This window comes from Maniola hyperantus, chromosome 28 (genome assembly GCF_902806685.2).
Source record: "Maniola hyperantus chromosome 28, iAphHyp1.2, whole genome shotgun sequence".
Classification (NCBI taxonomy): Eukaryota; Metazoa; Arthropoda; class Insecta; order Lepidoptera; family Nymphalidae; genus Maniola; species Maniola hyperantus.
In genome coordinates this window covers 16242-29084 of record NC_048563.1, presented here as the reverse complement: position 1 = coordinate 29084, position 12843 = coordinate 16242, and the positions used below count along the sequence as shown (strand labels likewise).

Below are 12843 nucleotides of genomic sequence, written 5' to 3'. Positions count from 1 at the left end.
CCGTGTAGTGTTGAGGGGAAACCGGCATGCCTGACAGTTCTCCGTGTAGTGTTGAGGGGAAACCGGCATGCCTGACAGTTCTCCGTATAGTGTTGAGGGGAAACCGGCATGCCTGACAGTTCTCCGTGTAGTGTTGAGGGGAAACCGGCATGCCTGACAGTTCTCCGTGTAGTGTTGAGGGGAAACCGGCATGCCTGACAGTTCTCCGTGTAGTGTTGAGGGGAAACCGGCATGCCTGACAGTTCTCCGTGTAGTGTTGAGGGGAAACCGGCATGCCTGACAGTTCTCCGTGTAGTGTTGAGGGGAAACCGGCATGCCTGACAGTTCTCCGTGTAGTGTTGAGGGGAAACCGGCATGCCTGACAGTTCTCCGTGTAGTGTTGAGGGGAAACCGGCATGCCTGACAGTTCTCCGTGTAGTGTTGAGGGGAAACCGGCATGCCTGACAGTTCTCCGTGTAGTGTTGAGGGGAAACCGGCATGCCTGACAGTTCTCCGTGTAGTGTTGAGGGGAAACCGGCATGCCTGACAGTTCTCCGTGTAGTGTTGAGGGGAAACCGGCATGCCTGACAGTTCTCCGTGTAGTGTTGAGGGGAAACCGGCATGCCTGACAGTTCTCCGTGTAGTGTTGAGGGGAAACCGGCATGCCTGACAGTTCTCCGTGTAGTGTTGAGGGGAAACCGGCATGCCTGACAGTTCTCCGTGTAGTGTTGAGGGGAAACCGGCATGCCTGACAGTTCTCCGTGTAGTGTTGAGGGGAAACCGGCATGCCTGACAGTTCTCCGTGTAGTGTTGAGGGGAAACCGGCATGCCTGACAGTTCTCCGTGTAGTGTTGAGGGGAAACCGGCATGCCTGACAGTTCTCCGTGTAGTGTTGAGGGGAAACCGGCATGCCTGACAGTTCTCCGTGTCGTGTTGAGGGTAAACCGGCATGCCTGACAGTTCTCCGTGTAGTGTTGAGGGGAAACCGGCATGCCTGACAGTTCTCCGTGTCGTGTTGAGGGTAAACCGGCATGCCTGACAGTTCTCCGTGTAGTGTTGAGGGGAAACCGGCATGCCTGACAGTTCTCCGTGTCGTGTTGAGGTTAAACCGGCATGCCTGACAGTTCTCCGTGTAGTGTTGAGGGGAAACCGGCATGCCTGACAGTTCTCCGTGTCGTGTTGAGGGGAAACCGGCATGCCTGACAGTTCTCCGTGTAGTGTTGAGGGGAAACCGGCATGCCTGACAGTTCTCCGTGTAGTGTTGAGGGGAAACCGGCATGCCTGACAGTTCTCCGTGTCGTGTTGAGGGTAAACCGGCATGCCTGACAGTTCTCCGTGTAGTGTTGAGGGGAAACCGGCATGCCTGACAGTTCTCCGTGTCGTGTTGAGGGTAAACCGGCATGCCTGACAGTTCTCCGTGTAGTGTTGAGGGGAAACCGGCATGCCTGACAGTTCTCCGTGTCGTGTTGAGGTTAAACCGGCATGCCTGACAGTTCTCCGTGTAGTGTTGAGGGGAAACCGGCATGCCTGACAGTTCTCCGTGTCGTGTTGAGGGGAAACCGGCATGCCTGACAGTTCTCCGTGTAGTGTTGAGGGGAAACCGGCATGCCTGACAGTTCTCCGTGTAGTGTTGAGGGGAAACCGGCATGCCTGACAGTTCTCCGTGTCGTGTTGAGGGTAAACCGGCATGCCTGACAGTTCTCCGTGTAGTGTTGAGGGGAAACCGGCATGCCTGACAGTTCTCCGTGTCGTGTTGAGGGTAAACCGGCATGCCTGACAGTTCTCCGTGTAGTGTTGAGGGGAAACCGGCATGCCTGACAGTTCTCCGTGTAGTGTTGAGGGGAAACCGGCATGCCTGACAGTTCTCCGTGTAGTGTTGAGGGGAAACCGGCATGCCTGACAGTTCTCCGTGTAGTGTTGAGGGGAAACCGGCATGCCTGACAGTTCTCCGTGTAGTGTTGAGGGGAAACCGGCATGCCTGACAGTTCTCCGTGTAGTGTTGAGGGGAAACCGGCATGCCTGACAGTTCTCCGTGTAGTGTTGAGGGGAAACCGGCATGCCTGACAGTTCTCCGTGTAGTGTTGAGGGGAAACCGGCATGCCTGACAGTTCTCCGTGTAGTGTTGAGGGGAAACCGGCATGCCTGACAGTTCTCCGTGTCGTGTTGAGGGTAAACCGGCATGCCTGACAGTTCTCCGTGTAGTGTTGAGGGGAAACCGGCATGCCTGACAGTTCTCCGTGTCGTGTTGAGGGGAAACCGGCATGCCTGACAGTTCTCCGTGTAGTGTTGAGGGGAAACCGGCATGCCTGACAGTTCTCCGTGTCGTGTTGAGGTTAAACCGGCATGCCTGACAGTTCTCCGTGTAGTGTTGAGGGGAAACCGGCATGCCTGACAGTTCTCCGTGTCGTGTTGAGGGGAAACCGGCATGCCTGACAGTTCTCCGTGTAGTGTTGAGGGGAAACCGGCATGCCTGACAGTTCTCCGTGTAGTGTTGAGGGGAAACCGGCATGCCTGACAGTTCTCCGTGTCGTGTTGAGGGTAAACCGGCATGCCTGACAGTTCTCCGTGTAGTGTTGAGGGGAAACCGGCATGCCTGACAGTTCTCCGTGTCGTGTTGAGGGTAAACCGGCATGCCTGACAGTTCTCCGTGTAGTGTTGAGGGGAAACCGGCATGCCTGACAGTTCTCCGTGTCGTGTTGAGGGTAAACCGGCATGCCTGACAGTTCTCCGTGTAGTGTTGAGGGGAAACCGGCATGCCTGACAGTTCTCCGTGTCGTGTTGAGGGGAAACCGGCATGCCTGACAGTTCTCCGTGTAGTGTTGAGGGGAAACCGGCATGCCTGACAGTTCTCCGTGTAGTGTTGAGGGGAAACCGGCATGCCTGACAGTTCTCCGTGTCGTGTTGAGGGTAAACCGGCATGCCTGACAGTTCTCCGTGTAGTGTTGAGGGGAAACCGGCATGCCTGACAGTTCTCCGTGTCGTGTTGAGGGTAAACCGGCATGCCTGACAGTTCTCCGTGTAGTGTTGAGGGGAAACCGGCATGCCTGACAGTTCTCCGTGTCGTGTTGAGGTTAAACCGGCATGCCTGACAGTTCTCCGTGTAGTGTTGAGGGGAAACCGGCATGCCTGACAGTTCTCCGTGTCGTGTTGAGGGGAAACCGGCATGCCTGACAGTTCTCCGTGTAGTGTTGAGGGGAAACCGGCATGCCTGACAGTTCTCCGTGTCGTGTTGAGGGTAAACCGGCATGCCTGACAGTTCTCCGTGTAGTGTTGAGGGGAAACCGGCATGCCTGACAGTTCTCCGTGTAGTGTTGAGGGGAAACCGGCATGCCTGACAGTTCTCCGTGTAGTGTTGAGGGGAAACCGGCATGCCTGACAGTTCTCCGTGTAGTGTTGAGGGGAAACCGGCATGCCTGACAGTTCTCCGTGTAGTGTTGAGGGGAAACCGGCATGCCTGACAGTTCTCCGTGTAGTGTTGAGGGGAAACCGGCATGCCTGACAGTTCTCCGTGTAGTGTTGAGGGGAAACCGGCATGCCTGACAGTTCTCCGTGTAGTGTTGAGGGGAAACCGGCATGCCTGACAGTTCTCCGTGTAGTGTTGAGGGGAAACCGGCATGCCTGACAGTTCTCCGTGTCGTGTTGAGGGTAAACCGGCATGCCTGACAGTTCTCCGTGTAGTGTTGAGGGGAAACCGGCATGCCTGACAGTTCTCCGTGTCGTGTTGAGGGGAAACCGGCATGCCTGACAGTTCTCCGTGTAGTGTTGAGGGGAAACCGGCATGCCTGACAGTTCTCCGTGTCGTGTTGAGGTTAAACCGGCATGCCTGACAGTTCTCCGTGTAGTGTTGAGGGGAAACCGGCATGCCTGACAGTTCTCCGTGTCGTGTTGAGGGGAAACCGGCATGCCTGACAGTTCTCCGTGTAGTGTTGAGGGGAAACCGGCATGCCTGACAGTTCTCCGTGTAGTGTTGAGGGGAAACCGGCATGCCTGACAGTTCTCCGTGTCGTGTTGAGGGTAAACCGGCATGCCTGACAGTTCTCCGTGTAGTGTTGAGGGGAAACCGGCATGCCTGACAGTTCTCCGTGTCGTGTTGAGGGTAAACCGGCATGCCTGACAGTTCTCCGTGTAGTGTTGAGGGGAAACCGGCATGCCTGACAGTTCTCCGTGTCGTGTTGAGGGGAAACCGGCATGCCTGACAGTTCTCCGTGTAGTGTTGAGGGGAAACCGGCATGCCTGACAGTTCTCCGTGTCGTGTTGAGGGGAAACCGGCATGCCTGACAGTTCTCCGTGTAGTGTTGAGGGGAAACCGGCATGCCTGACAGTTCTCCGTGTAGTGTTGAGGGGAAACCGGCATGCCTGACAGTTCTCCGTGTCGTGTTGAGGGTAAACCGGCATGCCTGACAGTTCTCCGTGTAGTGTTGAGGGGAAACCGGCATGCCTGACAGTTCTCCGTGTCGTGTTGAGGGTAAACCGGCATGCCTGACAGTTCTCCGTGTAGTGTTGAGGGGAAACCGGCATGCCTGACAGTTCTCCGTGTCGTGTTGAGGTTAAACCGGCATGCCTGACAGTTCTCCGTGTAGTGTTGAGGGGAAACCGGCATGCCTGACAGTTCTCCGTGTCGTGTTGAGGGGAAACCGGCATGCCTGACAGTTCTCCGTGTAGTGTTGAGGGGAAACCGGCATGCCTGACAGTTCTCCGTGTCGTGTTGAGGGTAAACCGGCATGCCTGACAGTTCTCCGTGTAGTGTTGAGGGGAAACCGGCATGCCTGACAGTTCTCCGTGTAGTGTTGAGGGGAAACCGGCATGCCTGACAGTTCTCCGTGTAGTGTTGAGGGGAAACCGGCATGCCTGACAGTTCTCCGTGTAGTGTTGAGGGGAAACCGGCATGCCTGACAGTTCTCCGTGTAGTGTTGAGGGGAAACCGGCATGCCTGACAGTTCTCCGTGTAGTGTTGAGGGGAAACCGGCATGCCTGACAGTTCTCCGTGTAGTGTTGAGGGGAAACCGGCATGCCTGACAGTTCTCCGTGTAGTGTTGAGGGGAAACCGGCATGCCTGACAGTTCTCCGTGTAGTGTTGAGGGGAAACCGGCATGCCTGACAGTTCTCCGTGTCGTGTTGAGGGTAAACCGGCATGCCTGACAGTTCTCCGTGTAGTGTTGAGGGGAAACCGGCATGCCTGACAGTTCTCCGTGTCGTGTTGAGGGGAAACCGGCATGCCTGACAGTTCTCCGTGTAGTGTTGAGGGGAAACCGGCATGCCTGACAGTTCTCCGTGTCGTGTTGAGGGTAAACCGGCATGCCTGACAGTTCTCCGTGTAGTGTTGAGGGGAAACCGGCATGCCTGACAGTTCTCCGTGTCGTGTTGAGGGGAAACCGGCATGCCTGACAGTTCTCCGTGTAGTGTTGAGGGGAAACCGGCATGCCTGACAGTTCTCCGTGTAGTGTTGAGGGGAAACCGGCATGCCTGACAGTTCTCCGTGTCGTGTTGAGGGTAAACCGGCATGCCTGACAGTTCTCCGTGTAGTGTTGAGGGGAAACCGGCATGCCTGACAGTTCTCCGTGTCGTGTTGAGGGTAAACCGGCATGCCTGACAGTTCTCCGTGTAGTGTTGAGGGGAAACCGGCATGCCTGACAGTTCTCCGTGTCGTGTTGAGGTTAAACCGGCATGCCTGACAGTTCTCCGTGTAGTGTTGAGGGGAAACCGGCATGCCTGACAGTTCTCCGTGTCGTGTTGAGGGGAAACCGGCATGCCTGACAGTTCTCCGTGTAGTGTTGAGGGGAAACCGGCATGCCTGACAGTTCTCCGTGTAGTGTTGAGGGGAAACCGGCATGCCTGACAGTTCTCCGTGTCGTGTTGAGGGTAAACCGGCATGCCTGACAGTTCTCCGTGTAGTGTTGAGGGGAAACCGGCATGCCTGACAGTTCTCCGTGTCGTGTTGAGGGTAAACCGGCATGCCTGACAGTTCTCCGTGTAGTGTTGAGGGGAAACCGGCATGCCTGACAGTTCTCCGTGTCGTGTTGAGGTTAAACCGGCATGCCTGACAGTTCTCCGTGTAGTGTTGAGGGGAAACCGGCATGCCTGACAGTTCTCCGTGTCGTGTTGAGGGGAAACCGGCATGCCTGACAGTTCTCCGTGTAGTGTTGAGGCGGTGTGTGAAGTCTGCTGCACAACTGCACTGGGCTCTCGTTCCTTGTCATTCAGAGGGGAGACACGTGCTCAGTAGTGCACCGGCGATGATGGAGAAGGGCTGCTTTACGCCAGACCAAACATTAATTGTGTACAGAGATAAGTGAGCTTGTATTTAGCGGTCGTCATTGTCACTAGTCGACTCTCCATTAGCGAAGGAAATGCTTTGTTTTAGAAAAGAGCGTGTTTCCGCAACTCGTGTGTAAAGTGATCAATTTAGTCATCTCGTGTGCGGCGTGTGTGACGTCACTGCCATCACGACGTGGCGCCGCCGTGTGCACAATTACGAAGATACGACATTTGGATTGTGTGCAAAGTTGCCTTTTTCACTCATTCATTTTAGCTGTACTAGGTAACTACTGATTACTGACTGACTGTCCCACACGTGCGCGATAACAGAGCCGCACACTCGCCCTTCACCCGCGCTCGTCCGCACCGGCGGCTGTGCGGCTGTGCGGCTGTGCGGGTGTGCGGCTGTGCGGCTGTGCGGCTGTGCGGCTGTGCGGCTGTGCGGCTGTGCGGGTGTGCGGGTGTGCGGGGCGTTCCTCCTCTATTGCCGTCTCGACCTGTCGCAAACTCTTATTACAATTTTCGTAGGGATATCCAATTAAAAATAGATAGCCTACGTCACTCAGCAATAATGAAGCTTTCTACTGGTGAAAGAATTATCAAAATCGGTTCAGTAATTCCCGAGATTACTTACTGCGTCTTTCTTCATAAAAGTCAAAACGTTTATTCAAAGTAGGTAAAAAAAAATACGCTTTTTGATAGTCGGCTTGCATTTATTTTGTAAGATGACGATATAGTTGTGATAATTTGTACGCGAACTTAAAACTAAAGCTACGTGGGTTCCAAACGCGCCCAGGTCTGAGAAGAGCCCACAACAAACTCAACAACATACTGTGGCTATATTGACTCACAGTCGACCGCTTAGCGACTTAACGAAAGATGTTGGGGTCCCGAGGTGCTAGAATGGCGACCTCGCATCGGAAAGCGCAGCATTGGAGGACCTTTCACACGTGCACAGATATCAAACGAGTGTGCGGAAGGCACTGGGTGGCGGCGCAACACCGCGGCGTGTGGGAGTCGCTACATGAGCCCTGTGCCCAGCGGTGGACGTCTATCGGCTGATGATGATGATGATGATTCAATATAAAGCCTCAGTATATAGCCATATAAGTTCAGTGGCGGCGGTAATCACTTAACATCTGGTGACTCTCTCGCTATTTTTATTTAAAAAAAGCCCCACAATATGTAATTGTCTCGCGGTAAGCGTGTCACGTGTCACGTGTCACGTGTCGGCGAACGTGATACGAATATATCTGCATGCGGGACGTGACGACGCGACGACGTGACGCGCACGATGTACACGTGTTTACATATGCGGAAGGTTTTTGCTTCAATTTAAACAAAACGTTCAATGAATTATGTACAGTCCACTTACTACTTGTGTTTACATACAGGCTGTCTGTCCGTCGAGCGGCACGAAGCTATGTACTTACATCGAGCTTTACAACTTTGTAGAGCACTGTCTCTGTCGTTGAGACCGACAAAGGTACCATAGAAATAATCCTTTTGTCTGAGATATCGCCTGTTTTGTTCTTAACTACGCTTTCCATTAGATCTGCAGGAAGGTGGGGGTGACGAATGCAGAACGTATAAAGCATCGCAAGAACACGATAGATATGATGACATATTATACAGTTAACCTAACTATGTTAATGTTACATCTATAATATTGTATAATTTGACTGAGTAATTTGAAATTGTACTGTATGACAATATTTTATACGAGTTTTCGATTTTTATTATAAATGATAATATGTTAATATTAATTTCAAGCTAAATATTTCCACAGTGTCGGTGACAGTGGATTGTGTGAGGGACTGTTGTGTTATTGTTAACTTGTTATGCCCACAATTTTGCTAATAAAGCATTTATTTATTTATTTATATTAGGTAGAGCCAATTTAGGGTGGAGTTCGCCGACTTCTAAAACGGCCGATTATCAGACAACCAGCCGTTTAAATGATTTTTATTGTTCACCACCACATAACCACGGTTTGCATCCCTACATTGGTTGTTTTACCTAACCGAGCTCGTAAGGGTCGGTTAACCTAACCGAGCTCGCAAGGGTCGGTTAACCTAACCAAGCTCGCAAGGGTCGGTTAACCGGCGGTTCCCACATTTTCAAATGGCAGTCATGAAAATTCGGCGATAGGTCAACAATCCAGATGCTGCATTGCTACATGCTATGGCTACTGACAGTTGTGTTTGTTGCAGAAGACGACTTCGACGACACGGGCTCCAACATCTGGTGCCCCGGGGCGCGGTACCGCCCCGAGCCGCCCGAGGCTCTCGCTCGCGCCTCGCACTTCACGCAGCACGAGATCAAGCTCATGTACCGAGGGTTCAAGCAGGTGTGTTGCAGTTGTAGTACAGATACTTGTGTTAGTTGTAGTTGTAGTACAAATACTTGTGTTAGTTGTAGTTGTAGTACAGATACTTGTGTTAGTTGTAGTTGTAGTACAGATACAAATTTAATTGAAGATATGGCTAATGACGGCATCAGTTTCAAGTTTATCCCAGCTTATACGCCACATTTTGGGGGTTATGGGAGTCGAGTGTCAACCTCAAGTCGACCTCAGTCCACTCACTCCAGGCCATTTCCTAGTTGGGCGTCCTCTGATGGCGATAGCTGCTCCACAAATCAACTCTGAAAACATGAGCCGACTTCAGCGTTGGAATCGGACAGAATTTCTGCGTCAACACTTTTGGAACAGATGGGCAAAGGAGTATGTAGCAGAGTTGCAGCACAAAACGAAATGGCGATCGTCGAAGGGCATCCTACGCATCGGAGATTTGGCCCTCATAAAGGACGACCAACTGCCTCCCATGAAATGGCAGTTGGGAAGGATGCAACACATTTATGAGGGCGCAGACGGAGTAGGACGCACCGCCAAAGGACCAATACGCAGGGCGTTCAACAAGATTTGCCCCCTACCCAAGGATTCTGTTGAAATCCCAGATTTGAACGTCGGAGGGCATGTCGAGGACGCCACTCGCGGCATGCGGTGCGGGGGTGCGGGGGTGCGGGGGTGCGGGGGTGCGGGGGTGCGGGGGTGCGGGGGTGCGGGGGTGCGGGGGTGCGGGGGTGCGGGGGTGCGGGGGTGCGGGGGTGCGGGGGTGCGGGGCGACAGGCAGTGCATAACAAGACAGATCAAACTTGAAGTCGCGCGGACGCGGTGTACCTACTTAGCATATTATTTAAAAATCAAACATTTATCACAAAATTAAAGTAAATTTTCTAACAGTCCAAGTCCTTGTCAGTTGTAGTTGTAGTACAGATACTTGTGTCAGTTGTAGTTGTAGTACAGATACTTGTGTCAGTTGTAGTTGTAGTACAGATACTTGTGTCAGTTGTAGTTGTAGTACAGATACTTGTGTTAGTTGTAGTTGTAGTACAGATACTTGTGTTAGTTGTAGTTGTAGTAGAACATTAAGATAATAATGAATGAGTTGTGTAACGTTGGTTGCGCAGGAGTGCCCGACCGGCGTGGTGGACGAGGAAGCCTTCAAGAACATCTTCTCGCAGTTCTTCCCACTCGGCGGTGAGTGGTCACACCGTCTTGTACTTACATCATACCTACCTACGCATTTAGCAGTTTTAATGTAGAATTACGGTGATATACAGTGTTGTACGTCTAGGTATAAAAAAACCGGCCAAGTGCGAGTTAGGCTCGCGCAATGAGGGTTCCGTACTACAGTCGTATTTTTTCGACATTTTGCACGATTAATTAAAAATTATTATTATGCATAAAAATAAAAAAATCTATTCTTGTGCGATGGTATGGTACCCTTTGTATGCGAGTCCCACTCACACTTGATCAATTGTTTTTCAAATTGTTGAAACAAATTAAAACATTTAAACTGTACTACCACACAATTATGGGTGTACTTATGCCTGCAATAAAAGTTTATTTATTTATTTATTTTATTAAAAAAATTATGGATTATGGAAATTCGTTCCCTTATTGGTTGATTCGGATAAAGCTAACTATGTTAGTTAAATAAGTTTTTTTGTGTAATTTATTTGGATTTGGCTTTTTAAAAATAAAAATAATATATATATTTGGATAATATTATCAGAAACACACTTTCCATAGTTCTAAATTATCCTTTTGATGGCGCGACATGGACACAGGCTTCACTGCCGGTTCACTACGGTGCACGGTGGTGTAGGCATTCGTAAAATTACCAGCGTTTCCATCTTCTGCGTATAGTACGTTAAAGCTCTTTGGCAATATTATAAATATCCATCTTTGGGTTCTATAGAGCTTTCGTATTTGGCAGAGGCTAGAGATGCTTTCAATTTAGCATGTCCTTGTAAGGAGCCGGTATCTTTGTTTTCTCAAAGGGGGTGGGATGACGCGCTTTGTGCAGACGTTTTGCAGGAGTTGATAAATTCATCAACTTCTGCAAGAGATCTCGTCGTCTCCTCGCAGTGTCTACGAGAGAATCGAGCTATTGGCTTCAAGCTCTCCCTTCGAAACATATAGGCACTCCTATAGACCAGCTTACACTTACTATCGCGGTTGGTCTTCGGCTTGGCGCTAGGATACAACAGCCACATCTTTGTCATTGTGGCGAGGCAGTGGACGCATATGGTCTCCACGGTCTTGCTTGTGCCAAAAGTGCCGGTCGTTGTTCCCGCCATGCTTCCTTGAACGGAGTCATACGGAGGTCTCTTGTCACGGCTAATGTGCCTGCAGTATTGGAACCTGCAGGTTTGGCACGTAGCGATGGCAAGAGACCAGACGGTATGACTCTTGTCCCGTGGAAGCAAGGTAGGTCGCTTGTGTGGGATGCCACGTGTGGGATACACTGGCGCTGTCACACGTACAGGCGACCTCCGTGGCGGCCGGAGCGGCGGCTACTAAGGCAGAAAGGGCCAAGAGGCGCAAATATGACAATGTAGAAAATAGTTTCATATTTGTGCCTTTTGGGGTGGAGACCATGGGTTCGTGGGGCGAGGATGCTAGATCCTTTTTTAAGGACCTTTCATCCCGTCTCGCGGAATCCACGGGGGACCGGAGGGCTGGCAGTTACCTCGGTCAGCATATTAGTCTGGCCATTCAACGAGGTAACGCTGCCAGCGTTCCCAGCACCCTGCCTCGTTGCGGTGGTTTACATGATATTTTCGATCTGTAATTTTTGTTTATTGTATTTTCATTTGAAATTTAAATTTATTCTAAAATAACAATTAAAAAAAAAATTGATTTACAGACGCGTCGCAGTACGCGCACTTCGTGTTCAACACCGTGAAGCACAAGCAGAGCGGGAAGCTCAACTTCGAGGTGAGCATATCTCCCTCGTACCGGCCCCTGTGAGCTGCAGACGCGTCGCATCATCAACAGACAGACACACCTTCGCATTTATAATATTAGTATGGGATAATCTGCAGTAGGAACGAAACCCGGGAGCCACTCACCACTGCGCCGGCGGGGCCCGGGAACGCCAATCGCGCCTCTCGGGTGAAGCCATAAAGCTGAGATGGCGGAGACGGGAATTCTATAGCATTGAGTTTTATGGTGACCGAGACGTGCCTCGGACACCCATTGCCGCGTATATACCGCTCTACACACCCACTGTACACCCATTGCCGCGTGTACACACCGCTCTACACACCCACTACACAGGCTGCAAAGAATACCTATTTATTGGTCACCATAAAGCTATTTCCCATATATATAATTCCCATATATTATAACATGTTTCACAGGGACTGCGTGTGTATAATATCACTACCCATATTATACATGTTTCACAGGGACTGCGTGTGTATAATATCACTACCCATATTATACATGTTTCACAGGGACTGCGTGTGTATAATATCACTACCCATATTATACATTTACTGGCGAAACTACAAAGTCTCGATCACCGCCGCAAGGTCGCCGGCTTATCAGTGTTTTATAGGATATATTTCGGAGAGTGTGCTCAGGAACTTTTCGATCTTGTCCCCCCTTCACCATTTTACCACCGAACCGCAAGACGTCGGGCGAGTTTCCATCCTTATGTCGTCGACATACCATCTACACGCACGAAACGTTTTGCGTCATCATTCCTCATACGCATGGCTAAGGTTTGGAATACTCTTCCACGATATGTGTTTCCTACCAGTTACAACCCGGGTATCTTTAAAACAAGAGTGAATAGGCATCTTCTAGATAAACGCGTCCCATCTTAGGCCACATCATCACTTCCCATCAGGTGTGACTGTGGTCAAGCGTACACCTATAATGAATAAAAAAAAAAAAAAAAACATGCGACAGTGTGTATATGTTTGATGATTTATTGGTATGTTGATTTGTCCTTCAATCACGTCGCAACGGAGCAACGGATCAACGTAATTTTGTTGCTTGGGTGTAGTTAAAGACCTGGAGAGTGACATAGGCTAGACATAGGCTCGACATAGACTAGACATAGGCTACTTTTATATCGGAAAATCCCAAGTTCCCACGGGATTTTTGAAAACCTAAATCCAAGAGAACGGAGTCGCGGGCATCAGCTAGTATTTACCTACTTATAATTATTAAGTCAAAACCATCTAAACCAATTTTATTAAAAAGAGGTAAAGTTTGTGAAATTAATTGTAGGGGTTATTCTCTGGAAC

General features: G+C 50.6%; 1 protein-coding gene and 1 long non-coding RNA gene across 13 annotated transcripts in view; one reads left to right on the top strand and one right to left on the bottom strand.

Annotated features, from left to right (window-relative positions):
• Window positions 1-12843, top strand: part of LOC117995071 (Kv channel-interacting protein 4-like) — a 68852-nt gene that overhangs the window by 51791 nt on the left and 4218 nt on the right. For all 12 annotated transcript variants that reach the window (XM_069508431.1, XM_069508434.1, XM_069508436.1 and 9 more), the window contains 3 exons: window positions 8448-8584; window positions 9706-9775; window positions 11451-11521. In XM_069508431.1, coding sequence (XP_069364532.1) covers window positions 8448-8584; window positions 9706-9775; window positions 11451-11521 — 278 coding nt within the window. The remainder of the gene's footprint in view (window positions 1-8447; window positions 8585-9705; window positions 9776-11450; window positions 11522-12843) is intronic.
• Window positions 10622-10793, bottom strand: LOC138404466 (uncharacterized). Its single transcript, XR_011238394.1, has 2 exons — window positions 10728-10793; window positions 10622-10659 (listed from the first exon to the last, which is right to left on the bottom strand). It is a non-coding gene; the product is annotated as an uncharacterized lncRNA (long non-coding RNA).